The sequence below is a fragment of the Ciconia boyciana genome, chromosome 1, assembly GCF_034638445.1.
Source record: "Ciconia boyciana chromosome 1, ASM3463844v1, whole genome shotgun sequence".
Lineage (NCBI taxonomy): Eukaryota > Metazoa > Chordata > Aves > Ciconiiformes > Ciconiidae > Ciconia > Ciconia boyciana.
In genome coordinates, this window is record NC_132934.1 from 33713476 (window position 1) to 33741384 (window position 27909).

Consider the following 27909-nt stretch of genomic DNA (forward strand, 5'->3'; position numbering starts at 1 on the left):
TCATTTTCTTTGGTGTAAGCCAATACTCATGTGTCCATTCCCTCCCTTACCTCCATCTGCTTTTATTTCCAAACTTCTATATCCTCAAGAAGGGCAAGCTTAAGTCAATTTGCCAGGCTTTTCTGGTAAGAAGCATCTGTTCTTTCATTAATTACCTTTCTTCAGGTGGTCAGAAAGCCAATGGCTTCAGCATTTACTATCTTAATTGGTGGATGTCACTGTGAATTCAACTAACAAATTTCTGCCCTTTATTTAAAACAGAGGAAGAAGTTTATTGTAACTTAAAATAGCTCCTGCTCCACATATGAGTTCAAGGCAACTTTTGAGATTACCTACTACTTGATAGATTTTGCCAGCTTCCCTTATAGAACCACCCAGCATCTCTCTTCCTTTATGTAGGCAAACTTCAGAAACTATTTTTGGGAAGGGAGGGGAACAATTAAAAAAAAATCCACATCCACAGGAGTTGCATATTTGTTGTACTGATATATTCCAGGCTTGTGTGGTTTTTACATTTATATAGTTTACATTTTGCTTGACCCATAAATAACACTTGCAAGATTAAGAGGGCCATAGTTTAGAGAGTATTTACATAGCCCCACCATGCATACAGAGCTTTTAATACCTAGTAGACAAAATTAAGCAGTTTTGCACTAAACATTTTTCAATATTTTTCAACTTAAAACCCCTGACTAAAATACAAGCAATATTTCATCCATAACGCTGCTGTTAAACCTCTAACAAATCTAGTTTGATATTGTAACAAACTTCTTCAAATTCAGGGATATAAAAATATTCAGCTTTTAAAATTTTAACTGTACAATATGTACATTAGTATTTGCACTGTTAAATTATGAATACATTTAAGCCTATGAAATACTACATTATAAATATCAATGTTTTTTGATTTAGAATTGCAGCTAATACATTTTAAAACCTGGATAATGCATTTGAAAAGACACAATTCTGGAGCCTAATCCTTTAAGCCCTTATGAAAGTATTTGTTACGTAAGTAGATTCATTGACTTAAATGGGGTTACATGCCTGAGCAAAGGACTCCAGCAGTTGTACCTCTCGCTCTCTCTCCCTGCTGGGGGGTGCACGGCCTAAACCACATCACCACTCATTGGCAGCTAAGTCCAATTCCAGCAGCTGAATTAATATCTTCCTTTAAACAGGCACAAAACCCCCCCCTTAACAGAGGGATGGAGATCTTAAAAAATTGTGGAGGGAAAAACATGAAACTTAAACGTATAAACCATTTACTGGTGCTTTAGGATACATCAAGGCCCCAAGCATTTCAGCTCCCACATTCTGATTTTTGCCTCCTTAATAGTGGACTCTTTGGAAAAGGAGCATCCTCCCAAATTAAAAAAAAAAAAATAAAATCCAGTTCTTGTAAGGAAACTTGAAGGAGGAAGAGTGAGCTTTATCAATGAAGAGCCTTCTTTTTCTCGGCAGTAAGAGGAAAAAGTCAAAGATCACCCTGTGTGGGTACAGCTACAGGACAGAACTGACAATTTTATTTATTAATCTTTGTTGAATCCTTTCTGTTAGATAATTCAACGTAGGTGAATAGCGAGCATAGAATAAAATGTCTACAAAACCTCTGTATCAAGAACTGCAGTAACAGTATTTTGACAGCTGAATCATAATATGTAAACCTAGCAACATGTGAGCAGATCATCATTTGGCATGGTGACATTTCTGAATGTTACTTGTACAATGTAAACTCTGGCAGGGTTATCATTTACACTGGCAAAGCATTAAGAACCTTAGCAACTTGCCTAAGTACAATTATTAATATAAAAAGATGTGGTTCAAACTGTGTAGCTACAGAGTTGACTGGTCTTCCCAACTGTTAAAAACAAATTAAGAAATGATGCAATTTTTCCCTTTGTGTCCCCTCTTCTTCTTTGATTTGGTTGTCCTTTGTCCAAACTGAGAACTAGATAATGCAGTAGTTGGACCAGAAAGGTCATCTGTATAGTACGGATATCTCAGTGATCGTGGCTGTGGAATTGGCTGTCCTAGAAAATATCCTTCCTCTTCAGAATCGGATGATGAGGATGAAGTTGAACACCAGGAGTCATCTTCCTCACCATACAATCCAAAAAATTTATCAACTACCTGATTCCGCAGTGCATAATCAGACCTAGTATGGGCATATTGTCCATACAGCTCCGCGTTTTGAATATATGCCCGAATCTCACGTGAGCTTCTATTTTGAATAAATTTTTCATGATCCTGAGGGGAGTAATAACGAAATCTCTCTCTTGGAGAGCATCTTCTTTCTGTGGCCAAGTTAAGTGCATTATCTGAACGAGACTTCCTACTTCTTCTACGATGATGAGAAGGCCGATTTCCACGCTCTTCAAAATGGTAAACACGCCTACGAGTCCTTTCACTCATTGGAGGCTGACGTATTTCAACATTCTCGTAACTTCCATTATCAATAACATCATCTGAAAACTTCACTTGCTGTGGTCTAGACTGGGATTTAGATCTTCTCAGTACAGGCATATGCACTGGCTTTTCCTCTGGTAAGACCTTTTCCTGACACAACTCTGAGCTCAGACTCTTCAAGGACTCTGTGCTCCGGTGGAGCATTGAAGAATTCAGAGTTCCCATGTTGCTCATTTTCTCACAGTCCTCTACCTCCAGTTCTTGGAAAGTTTGCAAAGAATAGAGAGATGGCCGTGGCTTGCCTTCTCCATCCATTGAAGCCCCTGTGGTGGGAGTGGAGAAAGGAGGAGAAGGAAAATGAGAGGGCTATCGAAGAGATAAGTATTGTATTGTAACAAAATATTGAACATTTCTTTTCAGTAAAGCAGACCTTATTAGTGTTTTGGGGAACTATTACCAAAAGGACTAGCTTCACAGAAGAATAAGCTTTGTTTTGACTTAAAACATTTAAGTATTATCTCCGATTACCAAAGAATTAGCTAACATAGGACATCAAGAGTGGAAGAAGTTTAATGAGTTTAAAATATTTAAACAGCTCTTAGCATACAGCTAAGCCTCTAAGAAAAAAAGAATTACTCAAAATTATTCTACAGTCTGTGCCTGCCATTTTTAAGGCTAAAATATTTCATGTTTCTAGTATCACTATATTCAGTATTTCAGCTGTTGCTACAGGAAAGCCAGGCTTACTGCCTTGCAAAGAATGATCCTTACCCTCCAAAAATCATCATCAGTAAGCTGACCTGGTTTACTCCAGGTTTGTGTCCAATGACCCTTCATTCCCACAACAACAGCGTCATCTGCCCTGTGACGTTCCCAGGTGCAATACCTCTAGTTCCTCCTCCTCCTCCTGTGCCCCCTGAACCAAGCTCCCCTCATCAGTTCCTTCATTACTGCTTGGACAATGCAGCATGTGGTGAGTCCGTAACTACACAAGTAGTTACGATAATTCTGATTACAGAAGGAAAGGAAGGGAGGAGAGGACAGGACAACTTTTAAAATGTGTGTCTCATACCTAACTCTCAGGTTTGGGTTTTTTGTAGGGAAATAGGAAAGGAAGGTTAACACACACACACATGCACACATATCTGACTTTTATCCCTTTGGCTAATTTCAATCACGTTTGACAAGGAGGTTCACAAAAGTGGATTGTCAGTTTCTCTTTAGTCAATGGAGAAAGATAATCTCATAAACCCCATTTCCTAAGGCTAAGAAGGGTACCATCCTTTCAGATTTTCTACATATTTTTCAAGCAAATCAGGAAATTACGTGAAGTGTTTTGCAGATTATGTTTAATATTATCCTAGTATATAATGCAACTTCTTGTACGTAAGGTATAGAAAAAATAAATCTTCATTTGCTTAAAGCGGTGGTTTGTATATAACAAATGCATAGTTCAAGACCATCCTTACTCTGTTTAACATTATGGATTTTTTGTTATAAGCAAAGGAAGGAGAATTCAAAAGGAAGGGAGAAGAATTTAAGTAGAATTTAAGTAGCAGAAATGTATCTTGTGGAAGAATGTGTGCTTGATAAAAGCTATTTCCTACTTTACATGCATCTCTTGCTACTAAAGCTTTTTAGAAATCACAGATGTGAAAAGTCTTAGCTCAAAATACTCCCAACATGCATGCTTCAGTTGACCTCTCAATCAAAACGATTAATTTTTTCCCCCATTACCTGTTATGTTAGACAAAGCCAAAGAATCCATTGAGTCTCGAACACTTTGTTCTTGCTGTTTCAGGTCAGACAAACATTCAAGTGAACCTCCATACCACGGTGTTTGGTCGTGTTTGTATCCTGACGCCCCGTGTTCCATGTCTAGCTCCTGGATTTTCCTGCTGCTTGCAGGGCCTGGGTGGCTGCCATAGGCAGAGTCACCCAAGCCATCTTGTGACTGGGCCCAGTACATGTCTGATTGATACTTCTTACTTGCTAGGCTTGGATTATTTTTTTTCAAGTCCAACTTGCTCTTGACCATGCTATCAGAAATCCAGTGTTCACTTGATCTAATGTCTACTTCAGCGGGCTGCTGGAAGAGGCTTTTATCACCAAACTTCAGAAGAAGTTGAGTCATGTAGTCTTCATGTTCAGCCCATTCTTCGGGGTCTTCAGGCATTTCTTGCTCTACTCTTCCTTTCCAGAAGTCTTCATTGACAAAGCTTGCCTCTTCCCTTGAAAGGCTTAAATCATCCAGCTTACGAGAAAGAGTATCATCGGCATTGCCTGAAAGGCCAGGAAATTTGTAATTGAGGGCCGGCGACAGGAGGAGAGACTGGCGGCACTGGTCGGCTGACCGGCTGCTTTTTCCCATGCGGACGCTCCTCCTGGAATCTCTGGATCGAGCAGACTGAAATGCAGAATCAGAAGAGTCGGAGGCATGAACATCCTCTCCCAAGCTGCAGGTTTTTGAACAGTAAATCTGCCCTTGCTTTGGAAGGAAAGGACAGCCAAGCAAAGAGGTCTTGCACTGAGCACAAGAAAAGCAAGTCTCTGTGGCATGCCAGTGCTGTCCATCATAGGTCATCTGAGCATGGTCAACACCTGGAAAGGGAGAAAGAGTAATGCTTTGAGTTTCTCTTTAAAAAAAAAAATTAAAAAAAATCACTTGCACAATCCACACTTCTGGAATGTGAAATCATTTCATAAATTGGCTTTCCTTTAATTTGTAAGTTTAATGCTTAAAAAGGACATACTTACCAATGTGTTCTCCACAGGTCTCACAATATTCCGCATAGAGAGATTCGAAACAGTTACAGCAGAATGGCCGCCCATCCTTCATGATGTATCTCTGTCCACCCAGGATTGTTTCACACTCAAGGCAACAGAAGTGCTTCATGTGCCAGTGGCGACCTTCAGCTTCTGTACACTCATCAGCAAAAATGATCTTTTCAGAGATAAAAAGTAAACTTTTAGTTAAGTGGCCAAAACCTCACCTTGGGAGTTAGAGCAGACAAAATATCCTAATTGTGCAGTTCATGCGCTAAGTTTATTTTTATTTAGCTGCCTTTTGAATACAAAAATAGAAACAACAATCTCTCATAGCAACTGCAGCATTCTGACCTTTTCTGATAAAAAAAAAGAAAAGAAAAGCTGTACTTTTTATGGCAAAAAAAAAAAAACAACATAAGAACTCAACCATTAAAGAAGCTGCTATCAGCATGAAATTTTGGAATATTTGTACAGATCCTTTTTCTAATTCAATCTACAAGATTCAATTCTAAATACAAACAGGTATGCGCTTTCCATCATATTTCTTGTAATATTGCCAATTTGACAAGAAATTAAACACCCCTCAGCCTTCAAACACACCTATGCAGCAGAGTCGTGACTTCTTAAACGAATGCATCTGCAGTTAGTAATTGCCCAAGAGATGCAGTTTGTTAACTGAACAACAGGAGTGTAGATTGGCCGTAAAATGTGAATTATTTACCTCATCGCAGGCTGAACATCGAGGTTTGAGAAGTTCAGCGTGGTGTCTGCCACAGTGAATTTTTCCATCTTGGTAGAAGTAGATAAGGTCAACGAGCAGCTCGTTACATGTGAAACACACAAAACACGAGGGATGCCAGCACACACCGGGCCCAGCTCTTGAGGCAAAAACTGCAACTTCACCGCCGTTTACTTTTGTACCACACTAGGAACAAAACCAGAAAGTGAACATACTTCCCATCCCAAACTACTAGCTTCTAGCATTTAAACTAAGTTAAAACACCAAACCCAATATGCAGGTTTTATTCCAAAATTCTGACAAGAGGGAAAAAAATATTCTCAATTTTGGTCTAGACAAACGCTGTGCATCAACAAACCTTTTGTGAATAGAAGTTTATTTTATACATAACAACATTTTTAAGCATATGCCTGTTGTTCATTTGTCATTACTTTAGTATGAATCAGCAACAGGTTTTTTTGAGTAGGAAGTATATCAAAGATTCAGTTAATTCCCAGTATCAAAGGTTGTGTTTTGCTTAAGCAAGCACTACCTTCTTTCTATTTACGTGCAGTTTCAAAAATACTTTTGGGGGTTTTTTTGGGTGTTCTGACATAGACAGAGATAAGCTTACATGTAATACTGAGATACTGTAGTTTTACATTATTCAGCCTGCTAGCTGGCTTGTGGCACCACTAGTATTACCTGTTCACAAACCGCATGCATCACTGCTCTTGAGAGTAGTTTAATAGTGCCTCGGCCGAGTGCCTCCTTTTTGCGCTGAGAACTGAACATCTGCAGTTCCTTCTTTTCTTCTTCACTTAAAGACTGGCAGTATCTCACCTTCCAGTGAAAACACAGGAGAACTTATTTTAGATACTGAGCTTTTAAAGTAATAGATTAATAAGTGCATATGCACAAGAAATTCATCAGGCGTGCTGGCAAACTTCATTAAACTTTTCCAACGTGTCTCCTCTACCATCTTAGTATTTAGCTAATATGGCATAATACAAAAGCAGTACGGAAGAGAGATTTTGCATTACAGGGAAAAAACCCACCATACGAAACTAAGAAGTTGGCTAGGCAAGAAATAAGATTTTTAAAAGCCAAACCAAAACCTGCTGCTATCCTAAAATAATGGAATGAACCTAAATCAGCCATAACATTGTCCTTTAGATTTATGGTTAAGTGCCCACAACTAAGTATTGCAGTATACACAAGATCTTGAGTATTGACACCCCCGCCCCCTTTCCTTACAAAGAGCTTGTTTGTTATTTCCACTTCTACTCCAAACTACACTGCATATCTGAGATGCAAACCTTTTACTATCACAAAGCATCCTTTTTGTGTGCTACAATGCAATGCCAGGAATTTGTAGGTTCCTGGTAATTGGTGGGTGGCTGCAAACACTATAAAACCCACTTGTGTTAAGTTTATTGCAGTGACACCAGCCTCCCCAACAAGCAAAGGCAGTGTCCTTCCAGACAGCTCTTATCTGCACACAAGCCAACCGGACAGCTAAACAATGGACTCAGTGTACACACCGGGCTGCTTTATAGATCAGATGCCACTGCAGGCCACGGTTTAGGCTTGTAATAAATACACAGGTAGGTAATTCTCCACATAAAAGCCGCCAGGGAGACCTAAGCCCTGACGGTGCATCCTAAATTCCGTATTTACCTCATTATCGTGGGGTGGCAGCTGATAGAGAAGTTGCTTAATTCGGTGTTTCTCTCCAGGGCTGTTAACGTAAGGGACCTTCTCCTCTGGCAAGCAGGCGAAATACAGCTGGACCTGACCAGGAGGAACGCAGAGTTCAGACCGAGGGACACACATCACCCAAGCACTGCAAGCGCCCTTCAGCTACTGTTTTATCTCAGGTCTCATTGACGAGGGAAAAAGGTTACGCTACATTAGACCTGTCAGAGGGTTTGTGCTGAAAATACGAGACCCAGATGAACCAGCTCAGCAAACCTGAATTGTCTCTGATAAAACTAGCACCCAGCTGCTGAACTGCTTTTCTGGAATGCAATTTGCAGTGACAATTAGGGGGGTATCATAAATTATGCACATTTAATGTTCTCATTATTCCCACCCCCTTCAGGGCTGGTCAACAACCCCGTCGAAATTCCAAGTTCCCCTCTGCAATTTACCACACAAGGCATGAAGCTTTCCAGAAAGCAGCCACTATATAAACAAATTTAATTTGCTCTCTGCATTTTACACATTGTTGAGACAAAAGCTGTTTTGTAGTCTCCTGCTGATCAGGTTCACTCAAAGCATCAGCTTTCATTGCTTCCATGTGGGCTTTGCTAAGAAGGTGGAAACATCCTTCCCTTGGGAGGAGGCTGGATCCAGCCACATTTCAATCAGGTGCAAATTAACTACGAAATTTTCACAGGCTGCATGTTTTTGATAAAGAAATCAATATTAGGTGTACACACCTATCAATCTTCACTTTTTTTTTTTTTTAAAAGAAAATTATGACAGGAAAGCTGTAATGAACACTATGACAAAGCCCAATGGCAAAAAATATTTTTGTGGAACAGCTACAGATTTATTGTTTTTCCTATGCAGTTTCCAGCTCGTCACGAGGCCTGGGGCTGTAAATAAGAGCCGACTATTGGCAAAAATATTACTTGCCATCCAGATTTAAATAATGCTCAGGTCAACAGCTTATTACTGTGCAAGACAGATGAAAAAGCAGCAGTAATCAGTCACTTGACTCAGGAAGCAAGGGAAAGGTTGTACGAAACATGATTTGGTCTTCACTTAATCAAAATTTAAACATCAGAAGTCTACAGTAAGCCCACTTACTACTGACTGTATTTCAAGAAGCTGTAGGAAAAGATAACAATATGCAGTACAAAGTGAAGCTTTAAAGATATTTATGCCCTTTTCTCAAGTTTATTGCACTGTTCTCAAAATAAGTAATTCTTCTTAGAAAAAAAAATCTTTAGTGAGTTTGAGTTAGCTGGATTATGAGGATATTTTATGACATTTAATTGTTCTGGCAGAACATAAGCTTGCTGTTTGCCTTAAGGTCCGATTCATCAGGATTCTTATATATGCTTAAGTAAGTGATAAAAAGAGTTTCCCTAAAAATAGCTTATTACTTGCCATTCCTGCTGACTTTTTACTTTTTTCATGATTAAGAAAATCTCTGCATAGCAAAAAGTAGACATCTTCTGTGCATTTATAACTATGGACTGTATTAGCTTGCCAGCTGAAGGAGGGTTGCTCTGCCTCCATTAAGAAACATTGCAAAGCCATTCTACCCATTTAACACTGGGTATTACCGAGTACACAGCTTCAGCACAGTTGCAATATCAAGTAAATGAATCCTATGAGAGGTTCATTTTTATCTCAGCTTGCTCATCAATAATTTCACTTTTATTTCCATTACTGTGATGTTATAAAAGACAAAGAAGAAAGGGGAGAGTGGAAGGAACAGCTCAACCAACCCAGAAGTGTCAGCTCCAGAGACCATATAAGAGAAATCCTGGCATGAACAAATGGCAGGCATACAACTATTTAAACAAGCGTAAAATACATTACTACCTGTCACAGTGACAGAACAATTTTGTTTACGTGTGCTGTAGTAACATACATGTTCTAGATGTCAAATGCCTAATTATTTAAAGAGTTGTACAAGTGCAGTGAAGTACTGGCCAAGCAGCACAATGCCACAAGGCATGCCATGAGCTTTAATTTAACCTAATAACTTATTTCAAAGAGAAAGCAAATTTCTATGCTGCTTTTAGACTCGACAATACATACCTCTGCAGCACATATTTATTGAAAAATCTTGACTGGGAACTTTTTTTTGGAAAATAAAACTCCTCAGTGGTGAGGATTTTAAGCTCCCTAAACACAGCCTCATTGGAAAAGGAAACAAAAGAAGAAGTGAAGAGTTCTAGACAAATTTCAGTTCTATATATTATAAGAATTTAATTAGACTTGTAGAGGCAGGGTATCACTCCCTTAGCCAGTCCTTACGAGGCTTATTTTAAAAATGCAGAAGCAGAGTTGGTACCTGCTCTGGTCTGAGGCCTGGAGGGACCCAGGCATATTCTTCCAAGGCACAGCCAGAGTCATCGTCGGATGTTGAGCTTCGCTGACACCCGAAAACGAGATTGTTAGCTTTGGGCTCCATCTCCGATGGCATAAGTGTGAGGCGTTAAATATTTCAGCTGCAGCTCATCAAGCAATGGATCTGGAGGAAGAGATTAACAGAGCTTTAATAAATTTGAACATGCAACAACTAATTATCAGTATAAACGATCTTACAACAGTTTAGTATTCCTTGTGTGGCCCAGAACAATAAATGATTGAAGCATCATTACAACTTGCTACAAGCAATTCAAAAGTGCTTAAAAGAGTTATAAAAATGAAACTACTCAAGAAAAAGAAAACTAGACACACACTACCACATTTGGCAACCAACATGTATTTCAATATTATCACTTGTCATCTTTTATACTTCTGTTTGTTTCATATCACAGGTTATATGTAGGTATATCTAGGAAAGACTCATTGAGCAGGTATTAACAAAAGGAATGACACGAGCTCTTCCTGAAGTCATTACTACCACCAATCTAGTAACACAAAAGACATGACAACTGCTTGTCAAAAACCAAAGAAATTGTTGGGGAAAGATGGTTATGCAAGTAGCATCCTGTTTTTCACAAGGTAGGGACAGAGCAGTGAGCATCTGCTGGATTCCTCCGAGAACTTTGTTTTAGCTATATCAGAGCGGAAGGGCGTTGGTCCAGTTAAATATCTGAAATCCAATTATGCCAGATTAGGCTCTGTAAAATACATCATAATTGTTCTGTTATTTTAAAACCCTACAGGGAGATGCTTCTGTTGATTCATGAAGCCTGCAAAGCTTAATATCAGTGGGATCGTTTTGAGTCACAACTGGCAAAGAAGGCTCTCACCAACATCTGTAGCATTCTGCAGTAAAAAGCTTATTAAGATAAATATCATACATTAATTCTAACAGAAGTTCTTAGGAAATTCAGACCAGGAATTTCAGTGAAACACAGACTACCAAAAGCAGAGAGGATGTATCCTACTATGACAGCCATCCTCCGGACCACTGGGGTTAGAAACAAGCTTGCTTTTACAGCACAACATTACACATGAGCTGTGCCTTCCCCCATTTAGGCAATTATTTTACCTATTCATCTAAACACAGATGCAATTTTGTCAGTGCTAGATCTGAGCTGTAGAAAATTTTAATCTCCTTGACATATAACCTTGCTGGTGGGTCTAAAGGGGAGAGCAATCTAAAAACTTCTGGTGGGTCCCACATTACATTTCCAGTCTATTCACCACCATATCAGAGAAAATAAGTTGCTGCTAGATCACAGGTGGAAGAAAGATTTAAGACCACGTACCCACGTGTTCTGCTAGTTACTCAATAGGAGTTTCTCCTTCTTAAGTGTGAAGCACTGGTTAGCACCAGGCTCTGTTGATTCAGTACGTAAACTCAAACCTGCTCCATAAGAAGTGGCCACATGCATCCAAAGCTACAAACTCGGAGAAATGACAATATTCAGTATTACACAGTCTATCTACCCCTATTTTAAATAAGTCCATACATTCCCACACCCAGTAAAAAGAGACGGGATTACTTAACTCTTCCACTGGGCTAGTGGTCAAAAAATTTAACTTGTTAACTTTACCCCAAAATCTTCTGGTTTGAAAACATATGCACTATTTTTGGTACCCTGCTAAGATGCCAACACCCTTCTATTACACTGCATAGCTGCACTGTAATAAAAGATTCATTTAATATTTGATGGGGCGAGCAAACCTGCCAACCTCCCCTTTGAGAACAAGCTATTTCCACAAAGCTTGTCAGCTGTCAGGCAAATTCTGAAATCTTACCCTAGCTGAATAACTGAAGGTTAGGAAAACAGCTTCCAAGCTTAGCATCACCATATTACAACCTCTGTCAAGGAAGGCGAGTAAAACCAAACTCAGTCCTAAAAGCTCAATCCTGTATATTTAAAATACAAAGACAGACATCCTGGTACATACTACATCTCCTGAATTAATTTCCTTCAGAAACAGATAGTAAGACAAGTGATACGAAACCGTTTCCCCTCTCCATGTACTAGTAGAAGTGAAGTCAACCATCAGGTATGGTTTTTGTTATTGTTTGTATAAAACTGGGGGGAAGGAGAGGAGGGATGGAGGAATACCGAGATGCAGTTAAGAAATCACTGCTAGCAAAAAAGGCAACGGTGCTCACTGTTGCAGACGGATGGGGATGCTCAGGTTGGCAGCTTGTGTCCCGCATCATCTATACCCAAATAATTCTGAACTATAGTTGTGGTTTAACCCCAGCCGGCAACTAAGCACCACCCAGCCACTCACTCACTCCCCCGTGGTGGGATGGGGGGGGAATCGGAAGAGTAAAAGTGAGAAAACTCATGGGTTGAGATAAAGACAGTTTAATAGGGAAAGCAAAAGCCACACACGCAAGCAAAGCAAAACAAGGAATACATTCACTACTTCCCATGGGCAGGCAGGTGTTCAGCCATCTCCAGGAAAGCAGGGCTCCATCACGCGTAACGGTTACTTGGGAAGACAAACGCCATCACTCCGAACGTCCCCCCCTTCCTTCTTCTTCCCCAGCTTTATATACTGAGCATGACCCCATATGGTGTGGGGTATCCCTTTGGTCAGTTGGGGTCAGCTGTCCCAGCTGTGTCCCCTCCCAACTTCTTGTGCACCCCCAGCCTCCTCGCTGGTGGGGTGGGGTGAGAAGCAGAAAAGGCCTTGACTGTGTGTGAGCACTACTCAGCAGTAACTAAAACATTCCCGTGTTATCAACACTTTTTGCAGCACAAATCCAAACTATAGCGCCATACCAGCTACTATGAAGAAAATTAACTCTATCCCAGCCAAAACCAGCATAGTATAAAATCACTATGAGTATCCCTGAGAAGCCCAAGTCCTCTAAGACGATCTTAGCAGCAGATGAACTGTTTCACAATTTCCCTTCAGAAAGAGGTAGATCTCTGGTTTACAATAATGTACCACTTTCTGATGCCTAAGCTGGTATTTCCAATTCTTAGGGCATTGTATCACGAGAACTTGTGTTGGTCAGATTGTCACTTTTCAAGAACTGACTCCTGCCCAATAACCCAGGAATAAAAGGAGTCACTAGATGAAACATCTTTGCCAACATGTCATTAGGCAGCCCAACCTCAACCGCACCACAGGAAGTGAATCTGAAATGTAATTTAGGCAAAGAGACAGGTTCAGCTCTGCCAGTCCCCGGGCACTGGAGCACGATGTACCCCAGCCTGCTCACACAACACCCAACGCTCATGAGCACATGGGGAATTGAGTAATTGCTTCATATTGTTCAAAAATCTCTCTCCGTAAGATCAAAGATAACCTTCTCTGACTTAACTTTCTTCTCTTGAAAGTCAAGGAAACAAACTAGAATCTGAATGCATGAAGACTTGTTAACTTTTCTGAGGATTTTTGAACACTAAGGCTGCATGCTACTTCTACATAGCAAAAAGCAGCGCTAGGTAACGTTAGGATTTCAAATACAGCAAAGGTATGTAAGCGCAGGAGCATTGCCTAATTCCCAAGTAAGCCAAGGCATTGGTATGAGAGATTCCATGCTGCTTTTCCATTGAGACTGATCCTGCCTGGGCCGCCTCTGACCCATTCATTTCAGACAGCACACGCTCCAGCCCCAACAAGAGAAAACCACAGACCCACAGGCCCGTTTTCCTGGTGATACAGGGCAGGTTGAAAGTATGGCTGGTAGAGAATAAAGGAAAAATACACCTTACTGCCAACTGTAAAATGCAACTTTGCAGTCAGGGTGCTCCTCCCCAGATAAGGCAATTGGAAGTGTTTAAAGCGAGGTTCATAAATTTCACTGAACCAAGATTACTCAAAGGACAGCATTCACTTTAAAAGAAAAATGTTACCGCAGAGCTAATGCTGAACCAGCTAAAAAATGACTGACAGTACACCATGTATCAATATGGTCATATCATAAATACTGTGGTGTTGCTGAGAGTGAGGTTTCTAAACCAGCCCAGCTTAACAGCAGGCTATCTGCAGAACTATTTTAGCAATTGCTTGTTTAGGAGTTCTCCTTCCTCTCCTGCTCAAGTGTAATTTGGTTTGCATTTTAAAACTACAGGGTTCTTCCTCCCCGCCCCCCAACCGCACTCATCCTTCAAAGTGATCTGTTTAAAATGATTACATCCTAAGGAGGATTCAAATGAATATAAACAACAGCTGAAAAAATAAATGCTTTCCGAGGGATGAGTAGAAAGGTGGTCTTTCTACTCCTGCCATGACATCTACAAAACACAGCAAGGATGTTTTGTTTTGCCTTCTTAAAGTTTGTGGGACATTTTGAGGTTTCGGCTCTGTTGAAATACTACCTCTCAAAAAAAGCTTCATAGCCTACAAGGAGGTATTTCACTGGCAGCTTGACAACTATGAATAACATAATGGAATTAAACAGCTAAATTTGATTTGAAAAGAAAAGCAATTAATATGTTTTTCCTACTGATGTATTAAAATGACCGTATTATGACAAAGTTCTTAGAAGTGAAGACAAACTACACTCCTAATTACAAACCCATGGGCACATAAAACGTTAGGATATTAAACTCAGATGCTGAACCCCATATGAAGGTTATTCCCGTGCTAGGATTTCCAGCTCACTGATTATGTTCACCCCTGACCAGATAGAAGAGGTCATGATTTGTGAGCAGTTAGACAAACATCTCCTTGCCCATCCCCTGCTGTTTTACTCTGTCCTGCGGGGCAAATTGTTTAACAACTTTTTTGTTAGAAGGCTTGTTAACAAGGCTATAGGGGATACAAGATGCATATCACATGCATCCATTCACAATGAAGGCTCAACGAGTTAAGATTAGCATGGCCAGCCCATTCACCTGCTTATTTAATCCCTGGTGCACGATAACTGCATTAGAAGAGGAAGGGTGTAATACAGCAGCAATAAACCACCATAAAATAACTATTATGTATCACGCAAATGATCAGAAAGTCCCATTCCCTAGCTACAGTACAAGTAACGTATTTACAGACAGCTCTCTGGCTCCGTGCTTGGGAAACCTGGATCCAGAGTTGATGAGCAGAACTTGTACCAGCACCAGCGACGTTTTCAGCCGCTGGGTCCTTTGAGTAATGAACTAGCCAGAGCAGTGGGGGAAGGAATGAAGCCTGTGTACTCGCTCATTCGACAGACCTTTAGATGGACCCTAGAAGTAACAACTTTTTTCCCTTTTGTTAGCCAGCGTACAAGGACCGACAGAAGAGCGAACTGCTTTCCTCCTCTAGCACCCTAGCGCAAAGACCACTTTTCCAGCTGGAAGTCAGACGATCCCTTCTCGGGGTGTTTTCGTCTGACGAGCCGTACTGCAAAGACAGGCTACCTGCATTAACAAAAGGAGGAAGCGCCGTGACAAAGCATCGCCCCACGCCAGCGCATCTGATGTGGCTGTGTGACGCTTGGCGCTGTGCAGCGCTGATGGAAATAGAGCGCACGCTGCAGTTAGGCAAGAAGCGAACCTCTAGCCGAGGAAGCGGTATTCTCACGGATGCTTCCCCCCTCTCTCCTTAAGAGGGTGGTCAGATTTAGAAAGAAAGAAATCTTGCCTTTTACAGCCTCCCATTGATTTCTTTAATTCTATTTTAAACAGCAGCCAGACTTTACTCCAATGTACACATATACTCAAGTTTCACCCCGTCACCTGTTGGCTCCCGAACAACACCCTTCTTTGTTAGGGCTCACAGCACTCATTTGAGACAAGTTTCCAGAGAAAACACTTGAAGAAAGTGTTCAATAAGTCACAAGACTGGAGCTGTAAAAACAAAATCCCCCGCACAGCCCGGTTTATTCCGGCAGACGCGCTGCGCCGTACGCGCTCATGGCAGCGGAGCCGGAGACGATGCCTTCTTCAGCAGGCAGAGCTCTCTGAAGGACAGGTGGGGCTTTCCCCGTCCCGCCCAAGTTTCAGGGACGCTACGGCGGGTCACCGGCGCCCCCAGCCCCCGGGTCCCCCCGCCTCGGGGCCGGCTCCGGCCCCCCACCGGCTGCGCGAAGGCACCGGCACCCACCCGGCCTCCCGGCGGACGAGCCGCGCGGAGAGCGGACGCGAGTAACCGCAAATTACCTCTTACAGCACCGAAACGGTGGCAAGGCTGCCGGCGGAGCCGGGAGAGCAGGCGCAGGAGAGGCGATGCCCGCTGCACACCCGACCCCGCGCCCCCTCGCTGCACCCGCTCTTTTAAGCCGAGCCCCCTTCCCCGCTGCCCGCGGGGCTGCATGGAGCAACAGACCCGGCGAGGCGTCCGCAGCTCCCCGGCGGCGGGGCGGGCGCGGGGCGCAGCACCGCCGGCGCGCTGCTCACCTCAGGCCGGAGCGCGGCTCCGCTCCCCGGGCAGGTCCGGAGGAGCGGCCAGCGCCAGGCGCGGCCCCACCGAGGAAAGGGGCAGGGGCGGCGGTGCAGGGCGGGGGGGGGGCTCCTCTTGCCCTGCCCTGCCCGGCCGGGCGGCGCCGCCGCTTCCCTTCCCCTCCTCGTCCCGCCCGCCGGGAGCGCTACCTGCGCCGCCCCCCCGCAGAACCCCCCGCCTCCCCTCCCCCGGGGCTGCAAGCCTCCCGAGCGCTCCCCGGACCGGCAGCGCCTCCCACCTCCCGCCCGCCGCCCCCCGGGGGGCTCCCCCGGCATCCCCCGCTGGCGACAGGAGCGCGGCCCCATCGCCGTGCGCCCCTCACCGCTCCTCCGTCAGGCGGCGGCAGGAATTTCTCCCACCAGCGACCCTCCCTCCCTTCAAAGTGCTGCCCACGGCGGGCGGGGGAGGGAGAGACGGGGCGAGCCGCTCCTGCCACCGACCCCGAGGCAGGAAGGGTCGCCGGCCCCGCCGCCTGCCCACCCGGCGGAGCAAGCGTTTGCAGAAGCAATCAATTTCCCTCGCAGGACACGACGGACAATGTGGTTCAGCGACAACGCTTTTGTTCGTGTTTACGCCCGAAATAGATTTCCCACCCCACCCTCCGCCCTGCTCCGGGCTGACCCGGCCCGGCCCGGCCCCCGCCGTCCTGCCGCCCCGCGCATCGAAGGGCACGGAGAGACTAAGGACTCGGGTAAGGACGGGGAAACACTTGCTCGAGATCGCTCTGTAATAAAAGTAATAAAACCAAAGATCAATCCGAAGCTGAGGACCACAGCGAGCAGATGTCCATCGCTGCCTCCCTTGGCACATCTCAAGTGAGAAAGAGGCGTCCGAGCCCCAGCTTATGCACAGAACGGTAACACCCGGGCTGCCGGGGCATCTTCTAAATGCCCCGGGACAAACAAGTGCCGGGGCACAAAAAGCCCCGAGAGGCGAGAGGTTTGGCTTCAAAGGCTGGCGGGCAGCTTCCCCTCCGGCACCGTGAATGTAACCGTGAACGCCGCGGTCAAATTTCCTCTTTCCTCTTCCCTCCCGCTCTTTGTCTCCCTTGGGAAGTCATTATCAAAGGGAGTTTATTCGCGCTGCATCTCGGGGTCGAAGCGGCAACCCCCCCTCGCTGCGAGGGGCAGCGGGAGCAGCGACCCAGCCCCCCCGGGCCCCGCGGTCGGGGACGCCTTATCTGCCCGGGCCCGCCGTGCGGGACGGCGACGGGGCACTTCGCAGACACTTATCGCTTCCCCCAGGAACCGCATTTGCATGAATTTAAATTCACTCTTCTGAATTTGAATGCCTTTGCCCGCAGGGTGCTAAGGGGAGCCGGCCCTGACGGGTAAAGGCGCGGCGGCTGCCGCGGGCACAGGCGCTCAGAGAAGCGTCCCCGTCCCCGTCCCCGTGGTCCGCCCGCCACGCAGCCGGGCACACGCGCGTTTCAAGGCGGGCCGGGAAGAGCCCTCGCCCTCCCCCCCGCTCCCGTGTGCTGATTAACCATCGCCAGACGCAGCCAGACAGAGAGGCAGGCTGATGGATCAAGACCAATACTGGGCTATCTGATCTCCAGTCGCAAAGCCTATCCTGGGGTAACGACGTTAAAAACAGCCCGTCGGCTACAGCCCATCCCCATCACAAACCGACTGTGCCATGAGATGTGCCCGGAGACCTTACAGTTACGCTCCTAACCGTAGCTGGATGAGCGAGGTCCCGCACGGATCGAGCCCCACGAAATCAAAGCCGCAGTCTGTGGCTCCTGCAGCAGAAAAAAACTGCTGAAACTCCAGCAAATTAACCAGCTCCAATCCTTCCACACCCCACGTCACTTCCATAAGCAGTTTCGCTGGTTGTACTACCTCCATTCTTAAACTGCTAAGTTGTTTTGAGGTCAAACTTGGCGTATCACTTGGATGAACCAGAGATTTTGTCAGAGCTTTTGTCAGTGCGGGCTTTACAAGACCCAGGCTGTTTCTGTTCTGTTTGTTGGACTGAGCAGACCCCATCTGGTGGCCAGCTGAACATCTGCCAACTCCATTCATCATTAATCAAAAATGGAAACGTCAGGAATAACGTTTATTCTTCCCCACTACACAACTGAATTAAATACCAACAATTTGCATATATTGTCTACTCCTTTTCCAAGGGTGCCTGACCTTTTCTTAGTAGTTCCCTGCAGTGAGGACTCGCCGCGTCTGCACAGCACATTGCAAAAAGGAGAATCTCATTTGGGGACTTCTGCAACACAACCAGCTCAAGGGCTGCAGATAAATTTGCAAAGTTTCCTGACCTAGAGCCTACCGAAGCCAAAGAAGAGATGTTCACTTACCTTACTGGGCAGTCAAACTGTCCCTGATCTCGCTAACACTTTCCCTGACACCGAAGTGTTTGAGGGCATACAGAGATAGTTGGCTGCACCGCTCTTTTTTCCCGGCCTTTTCTGGCTTGAGCACAGAAACTACACTATATTGTTCTGGGCAATGCACTTAAAGATTACAGGCCAAAAACAGCCATTGCGATCTTCTACCCTGAAGTCATGTGGTCATAAGATTTTCCTAAAATTACTGTCTGCATGAACAAAACATTTGATTCTGATTTAAAAGTACCAGCAATGAAAAACCCACCACAACTCCTGTTAAATCCACTGCAGCCCTTGTTAAATTGTTTCAAGTAGTCAATTATTTTAAACTTTTTTTTTTTTTTTTTAAATCTTGGATTGCTGTATTTCAGTGCCCAAATGCTGGATCCTGGATCGTATCATACCCTTGAGTGCTAGGCTAAAGAACCAGCTATCATAACTCCCCCTAGGCATTTGCAAATTGTGAAAGTCATTCCTTAACTATGTCTTTTGATTCAGGCTGCTTTCACAGAACAAATGTGTTGCTATGATTTTTTTATTATTATTATTTTTACACAACACAAATGACAGCACACATACTTGTTATCTGAAGCATAAACTATGCTACAGAAGTTGCCCCCCTCAAAAAAAAGCTAAAAAAAGACAGGCACAAACCGACTTGCCCTTTAAGGCATGTTCCACATTCTTGACTGTGGCTGGGTAGAGCTGATCCTTTAAACAACCGGATGGTTCAAGGGACTTGTAATGGATATGGAACCTTTTGCCCTAAGGTATTAGCACAAATTTAGCCTAGGTAACAACTTACTTTTACTACTGACCAGTCCAGGGGTGTTCTCTGGCCTGTAAGAAATTCGCTAAGCGTATCCGTGTGGTTTCCCAGTTCCGCAATTATCCACATCAGGGAACATCCCCTGAGATAACACTGTAATTGCTACCTTTGTTGGCAGTCACAGAAGAGAGACCAAGGAGCAGAGAACGAATTAACCTCTTGTGCTTCAGAGGCGGCTTCTCCGGGTAGGACAGTGGCATAACACCCACCTCTCAAGCCCAATTAGTTCTGTGGATAAACAGAGGAGTTCACCCTCTACATCATCACCCTTTAATGATCACCACCCCCACTCCAAGAGTTTTAATTAAGCATCATCTCACCTGTTCATTTAAAATAAAAAGTCATGAGTCAGCTATGAAAGGTGAAAGTATGCAGTAAGGTGAATGGAAGCTAGAACAAAAAAAGAAAAAATCCGTGAGTAATAATTCTTTCAGAGAAGTCAATGAGAAAACTATTCAAAATAAACCAGGTTTTGTGTTTTGAAACAAAACAAACCAAGAAAGATTTTGCCTGTTTCTGACAGCACAGGAGTTGTCCATGGAGCAGGAATTACAACTGCTCCCCAAGGGGTTACGCACAAATCAAAGCCCGCGCCTGACGCCGGTGGGTATGCCCTTCAGGAATTTTAGGGATGGTGACTGGACAGCCTACGGTCCTGCCTGCAGGCTACAGCGCAGGGAGCTCTACAACATGTTTACAGCACCAAGGTCCTTTCCACCTTCAGTGGCCCCAGGTCTGTGTCCCGAGGGAGCGAAGAGGCCAGACTAAGGGATGCGGTTCCACCAGGGTCTGAGCTGACTACGGGAAAACCCAATCCAGTGAAAAAATGCTGTTTTAGTTCCCTGGATCTGCCAGTGTTAGCACAAGGAAAAACCAGGACAGACTCCTATGAGGCTGGACTGTTGTGGAGCTGCAGGCTCAGTTGTAAGCCTTGCACTCTCCCTCTCTTCTGGGAAAACTGTAAGTCGTGGGCCTTGCAAACACAAGGGCAAGAGGGTCTTGCCCCGCCAGTGCATCAACAGCCTGACCTCCAAGACCACTTTACACAGCACTCAAATACACGTGAAATTTAACTATGCTCGCCTTGGTGTGTTCAGAAACCCCTGCGGACATCCACCTGCATCTCTAGATACTTGAACGTCTTGTCAAACCTGGCCCTAGGCCTCCTCTCACAGGTTAAGAACATGAGTGTGGAAGTACGCCTTCCTAGGCGGGAACAGTTTGCACAATTTTACCACTATATATGATCACTAGGAGACACCTGACACACTGGATGCCCTTGAAGCAAAGCTGAAGCCTTGAAGGACCCTAATGGGCCACCAGAGCAAGGCCACCCCTCTTTGTGCCACTCCACGCCTACAGCTGTAGGTGAAACCTGCTTGTGCTCTCCCTGTTCAACACCGCTTCCTCCTGCCCACCCAAATGGGCGAGTTTGGCACCAACAGTGGATCACCACGTGCTGCTGGGAGTACAAGCTACAAGAGGCAGATCGGTGCTGTTACTGGTGTATTGGGGCCTCTCAACCGGGTCGCTGACTGGTGTCTCCCTGTATTTTCTTTTCTGAGGCTGCAAAGAAAGGACACGGAGGCAGCACCTCAGGAGTCCTAATGGCTTCAGAGTCTGAATCTTTGCTATTGTTTAAATAACATTTAAAAATACAGAGAAAACAGCTCTGTAGGAGACAGGCAGGTAAAAGACAAGAGATTATATGCAACAGAGAGGGGGAGATATGGGGATTAAAAGGAAGCGTGCAGAAGAAATGCAGCAAGTAAAAAAATAGGGAAAAGACAACAATGCCCCAAATGACTTCAGAAAGTCAGTGAAAGCGTCCAATGGAAATATTAACATCACATAACAAATCAGGAGACAATCAAGTGGCACCAGACAAACAAACAAATAAACAAATATAAAGACATGCTCATTTGTATTTTCACCCACCAAACAATAGCACAGGGAGCTGCTGAGGCATCCAGCAACCAGACATCAAGGAGAGAAACAGCGCCTGCACAGCTTGCTACGGAGAGCTGCACCAGCTACCGCTGGCCTGAGGACTGGCCGGCATCAGCTACTGTGTGTTGGGAATGCATGTCTAAGAGAGGTTTATTTTATTTCCTTTTCTTAATGCTCTCAGAGTTGAAGACCAACACACCTTTTAAAACCATGATCCTACTTTGCTTCAGCAGCAAAGAATTAAAGTTTCATTAAAATGCCCTTCCTTGTTGGATCGGGCTAGGACTTGCTCCTGAACCAACAGGTCTGTTGCCGTATCTGGAAACTCTTAACCCCACAGGCTTTTCTGAAGGCAGTAATCTTGATTTTATCGTAATTGGCTCTGCGCAGCCCACAGTCACGCAGGGCAGGGGTAACCACCTGGGTGCCCACAATACTGCCACAACCACCGGCTGACGGGTGCGAGCAGGGCTCTCCTACCCACATCGACACCCTCGGTTAATTAGCGCCCCGTTTCCCAGGCTGCACAAGGCACAACAAAGTGCGTTGCAACAACACGCGCCTGCAACGCTTTGCCGGTAGCAGAGGCTGACGCAGGGTGGAATTGCTGCCTGGGCTTTTAATAACACCTCAGCACAAACACCATTATGCAACGGGGAAGGTGTTGCAGAGCCGGTGCTAATGCGCTGTTTGCTTATTGAGAGACTTTTCAGCCAAGTATTATGCCAGAGCCCTGTGTGGATGATGAATGATGTCACTCTTATCTGTGTGAAGCTCCGTTCTCAGGCCTTGCCTCCGAAGAACTCCTCACAATTAATCTAAATTGGTTTGGAAATTGATTTAGATTAAAAAAGGAAATGCTGCAAACTTTGTGTGGCTCTTCCACTATGACCAACACACACACACACACACACACACACACACACACAAAGGGACGCTCACCCCAGGAGCAGGGCATCCGTGTAAAGAAACAAATATTTAAACTTATATTTAAACATATATTTGAACTAATATTTAAAAAAAAGATTCAAACCCTTCGTGAGTACAGTTTTGTGGCATGGGTAATGCTCCAGTTGCACTTAGTCTGCCCTGTCGCTGGTGATGCTTTTCGACAGCCTGAACTTAGGAAAAAAAACAGGTGACTGAGTTTAAGTGAAGGCAAAGTTTGACCTGGAGGATTACTGCTACTGCTGTGGCATTACATCCAGAGAAATCAAACCCAGTTTTAAGCCAAAGATGAGATTTGCAAAGGTTTGTGGTAAGCTCCTCTTGCTTAAAATCAGGAGGGGGAGGGAAATCTAGCAGTCACTGAAACAGGTAACCAGCAGAGTGCTATGTTGCCATTTTCCATAAGCCATACCCACAGCACAATACAAATACAGGGGGAGAGAACAATGTTTAGATTAACTATCAGTTTATTTTACCAAATTAATCTCACAGGCCATCCTCAAGGCAGACAGTGATGCAAGGAGGATGTAAAAAATGTCAGGTGGATAACGAGATGCATTACAACTTTACTAGCTTTCTTTAGTACAGCAGTTGCAAGAGAGAAACAAGTGGTGAGCTGTCAAGACTGAAGGTCACAAACTCTACCAAAAGGCATCACGAAAAAAAAAGATAAGTGTTTGCATAGAAAGATCAACTGCTAAATAATTATCCCAGCCAGGTAAGCCTGGGAACAGTCCTCTCACTTCTTGCTCAGCAAACAAAACACTCTGTCTCATAGCTGGACAGGCTTCTACCCCAACAGAGGTTCACTGCACTCCCATCTCTGTCCAGTTCATGCCCTCTGCCACTACTGTTACTGTAGCTTTCTTGATTTTTATAAGGTTTCTTTTTCTTCATGCTTAAGAAGGCTCGTCATGGGCTAGGCAGCATCCAAATGCCACCCTGACTCCACGCACTAAGACACAGTTTTACAGTGAGTTTCCATGCTTTAAGTTGTTACTGCCTTAAACCAGAAATGACACTCAAATCTCCTCCTTCCCCTTCTTATTCTCCCCCACCCTGGAAAAAAAAAGAAAAAGAAGGAAAAAAAAAAAAAAAAAAGAGAGATGAATGAGAGAAAGTCCTCTAACTGAAGTTCCTTCTATGAGAGGCATGAAGGTTTCCCCCTCACTCCCATGTCTTTCTTGAATGCATTACAAATCTTTATAAGCTGGCATCTTGCTAAAAAAAGTTCCCACTGTCTTGTTTCCCAGTGGAAGTGCTGTAATGTAACCATTACCCCAAAATGGGCACCAAACCAGCCCCCATTTACATGCCTGGCCAAGTAAAAATCAATGTGAAAGGGGTTTTAGCCTTAGTACGAACTCCACCTTACTTCACATTAATCTAATTGTGTATGACCAAATAAAATGCGGGGTAAACACGTAGGGTTTATGCTTGCTGTCTCTTTTCCTAGGAGGGTTATGATTCGGCATGTTTTCTGGGAGACCCAAACAGGCTTTCCGCTTAACAGAGTGAGGAATGCCGATTTGGGAGGTTACATCCTTTCTTTTTTTTTTCCTTTTGCTTCTTTTTTTTTTTTTCCTCTGAGTATGATTAGTTTTTCTCTGCTGGTTTAGCTCCCAGAACTGGTTTACTGCAGGATGAGTTGAGTGCAATTGTCAGTATTAGGGAGGGGACGGCAGGATAGCCCAGAGGGACGGTCCCACTCCTGGTCAGTAGCTAGCTATTATAACTATACCAATACATCAAAACCACATCAAAAGTCAGCCAGGGAAGATGGCTTCACCAGCACTTCTCTCAGTTGCCTGCCAAGTGCCCCTGGGATTATGGACACACAGGTATGAATTGAGGAGAAAGATTAGGCAAGAAGTGCTAGATCAGTAAAAAACCCCAGACCTAGTAGAGTCACAGTCCAAAGGCATTTGAAAGAGTAAAATTTCTCCTCCAAGTATTCCCTTCACCACAGGGCTGGATGCTTAGGATCAGGTGGTTGGAGACATAAAGGTGCTCCTTCTCTTCATCTCCACTGCACTTGAAGTTCAAGGCCAAGTGGACAGGCAGTGTCTGTTCAAGATGCGAGTTATGCCTGGTTTCCAGTAGGATAATACCGAGGATCTCAGTTAAACAAATATTCAAATAGAAATCCAGTTTATTATGTTCCTTAGCTAGCAGTCATTACCCTTTCCACACTAACTGGCAAGATATTTAATTGTAACTACAACAAGGAAAAATCAGTTTAAGTCCCCTAAATATCAAGCGTCACCTCATCACCAACATGACGTTACTATAGACAAGTCTGGAGCCTCCAAGTACATATGTATTTCCTTAACTGTATTTATAGAAATGTTTGCAGACTCCTAAGAATATAAAGCATATTTTCAGAGCAAAATATTTTAGATTATTCATAATAATGCAAATCCTTATGTATGAAGCACAGTACAAATGAAGATTGTTTTAAGAACACTCAACTGCTACCCTTGACATGAGCGACCTTTGTACAAGCATCCATTTATCCTTAAGTCCTTACGGTACTGTCAGCTGCTGAAATAGCAACTGCTTGACAATACCTGACACCTGATACTCAGCTGGCAGCCTCCAAGCTTTAAGCTACACCCACCTGGGCTTGCCAGCATGCCCCAGCTTTTCTTACGAGCTTGCTCAGGAGGATGGATTCCTTCAGATGCATAGCCTTGAAGTGATAATGCCTAGCTTTGAAAGGGTCCCAGAATTTAATGGAAGTGAACAAGTGCTAATGCAATCTATGGCCATAGACAACGCATACTTCTGGAACAGGCAACCTCCACCCCCATTTTTAAGAATACATTTACATTCAGCCACTATGAAGTGAAGCATTTCACCGTTGCTATGAGGTCCAGCATCAGGGCTTGAGGGAATCTGCTCAAGTGTCAGGCCACTTTCACAAAGATAGTTCAAGATTAATTTCTGCAGTTTGCAGTTTCTAAGGAAAAAGTTCAATCATTTTCAGGAGGAGACAGCAGAAAAACATACAACCTTTCCACTACATAATACGTCAGTATCTTTTAAACAGGTTTTGAAAGCAAATATTTGAGATAGCAATGTGAACTCAAGGCAAAACCCTAAATTTCGACAAATCAGGTTTTGCTAAGTAAAAACTGTGAACATCAGAGCTGCTTGATGCGACTTCAGATATGTCTGACAGACAATTTGTCAAGACATGATGTTTTTACAGGTCTGAGAAATGGCAATCATTACATACAGAGTCTAAAAAGTCCTGAGCATATGCATGTATGTTTAGTGTTAGTTTAAGTTTTTGACGATTTAGTACCTTTAAACTTGCATATTTTCCTGACTTGCTTTCTTGTCTACAACAATTATTGCTGAGACAAGATTAACTCTTAGGCAATTAGTAAGCAGAGGAAAGATGAGAATTAATGTTTCACAACAGCCATATATGCATGACTCTCCAGCTTGATGTAATCGTTGGATTTTTGTGTTACACACATCCCTCCCTCCCTCAGTCATCATCTACTTTCTCTTCAGTGGTACTCCTTCATAATTCTCCTTCCCTGATATGCAGAAATAATGAGTCAGTGACAATTCAGTGATAATTACATTGTTTTTGTAATTGCAATCTATTGACATCTGGCCTGGACTTTACTTCCAACATCATAACAAGAACTCCAGTCTTCTGAAGCTACTCTGAATACTTGCACCGGGCAAGTTTTAAAGCAAGAAACACTCTTCCCAACAAAGATCAGGGTGGGAATTTGGGCGAGAATAACTTTTTAGGTTTGGACAATTGGCTTTCATCAGCAGATATCCCCCCCACACCTCCAGGCTGGTGGAAACTCCATTCCCAGAAAGAGGACCTTAACAGATTACTACAGGGCACATCAAAGAAAAGAAAAAAGAGATACAAAGTTAAAAAAGATGATCTCATTAAATTAGCTACAGTTTCATTAAGAAGACTTCAGTTACAGAATGGAGAATCCTCACACGGGTTTGAGCACTGCCACTGCTTTCTCAACCAGCTTGGTGCCATTATGCAGTTAGATTAGAAAGTCCTTCCTCAATCAATTCTTGGTGTGCTGATCAGATAATATCTAAAATTTTGCAAGACTTAGTTACCATGCAAAGATCCAGAGAGGTGCCCGCTCAGTGGGAGTGAAACTCTCGCAGAATTTTATGTAGCTAGTTTGTACCACATTAAACAACAGAAAATAACGAACACCCATACCAACCTGGACTAGCTCTGTATTGGGACCACAGAACCTCAAGTGTTATTCAGCTTCCACTTGTAAATGAGATTAAGGCTGGATTTACTTCTTCACTACACATCACACCAGGAAGACTACTGGTAGAGAAATCTGCATAGCCAAAACTAGCTTGTAGTGTAGGATCAGAAGTACACGTTCGGCACTGTCTGAAGTCCCCCAGTAGATGATGACTTGTTAAAATTACAGCTAGAGCAACTCCTGCTTGATACCATTAGACTACGCCTCCATAATAGATCGATTCTTCAAGACATGAATGATCAAGTGGCATCAGCTGTGCCACTGGGATGACACACCTGTGAGAGGGACAGCAGACTTCAAGGATGAGGAACAGGAAGAACATGTGGGGGAAATGGAAGAGGGCAGCTAGTACTCTACAGCCTAGATGCTAAAATAAGACCTTCGTACCTAATTACGATCTTATTACTCATCTGCCACAACTGCAATGGAGAGGTTGCCTCCTCTTGATTTCTCTGATCTACAGAAGACAGAGGAGCTAATGTAAAAAGGTCAAAAAACTGAATCAATACGCTGATCCTCCCAGCAGTGGATTTTCAATAGAGATCCGTTACCACACAGTGAAAATGACTGAGGTAAGTTTAGGAGGTGCAATTATCTGTAGCTTTTCCCCATTAAGCCTTGTAACTCTCTCAATGAGAATTTAAGAGCATACATACTTGAACTTCTATGTGAAGTTAATAACTTCACAAGAGACAGACAGTGGAACAAGCCATTCACATTTTGTACTATCAACAAATAAATGCTGGAGAGCAAGTTTTTGGATCCAGCTATTACCTCTAATTACACCTATCTCTATGAATAAATGAAAACTAGTTTGCATTTTTTTCCCTAATCATTAGCCTCATTTACATAAGTGTTATGAGGCCAGTTCTTTATCCATTAGCGTGAATTAAGCGATACCCTGCTGGGCACAGGACTATTCAGACATGCTGACTGCGGAGCAGCTGCTCTCCTCCTTTGGTATTGAATGTTGATTAGCATCATAGCACATGACACACTGCAGGGCATATCATGTGTCACACTACAGCATACAACATTTAATGAGAACCCAAAGCAAATCCCATCATTTAGAAAGCCAATCTCTGCTCTGAACAGCAAGGCAATAATTAAGCACATGGTCTGTCTTGGGAAAGACCGAATCCCTCAAACAGTGGGCATTTGTTTTTTGGGACAATGCTGACTACCTGAG

The 27909-nt window shown here is 43.8% G+C and overlaps 1 protein-coding gene across 5 annotated transcripts in view; it reads right to left on the reverse strand.

The window, feature by feature from the left end:
* Positions 1-466: 466 nt before the first annotated feature.
* Positions 467-27909, reverse strand: part of PRICKLE1 (prickle planar cell polarity protein 1) — a 66017-nt gene continuing 38574 nt past the window's right edge. For 2 of the 5 annotated variants that reach the window (XM_072862173.1, XM_072862181.1), the window contains 7 exons: positions 9930-10109; positions 7574-7687; positions 6599-6736; positions 5897-6100; positions 5164-5350; positions 4144-5007; positions 467-2729 (listed from right to left, as the gene is read on the reverse strand). In XM_072862173.1, coding sequence (XP_072718274.1) covers positions 1873-2729; positions 4144-5007; positions 5164-5350; positions 5897-6100; positions 6599-6736; positions 7574-7687; positions 9930-10061 — 2496 coding nt within the window. In that variant the 5' untranslated portion in view covers positions 10062-10109 and the 3' untranslated portion in view covers positions 467-1872. Of the gene's footprint in view, positions 2730-4143; positions 5008-5163; positions 5351-5896; positions 6101-6598; positions 6737-7573; positions 7688-9929; positions 10110-11298; positions 11438-19518; positions 19540-19862; positions 19933-27909 lie in introns of those variants that run through there. The other 3 variants (XM_072862191.1, XM_072862210.1, XM_072862199.1) reach the window with 3 other exon arrangements.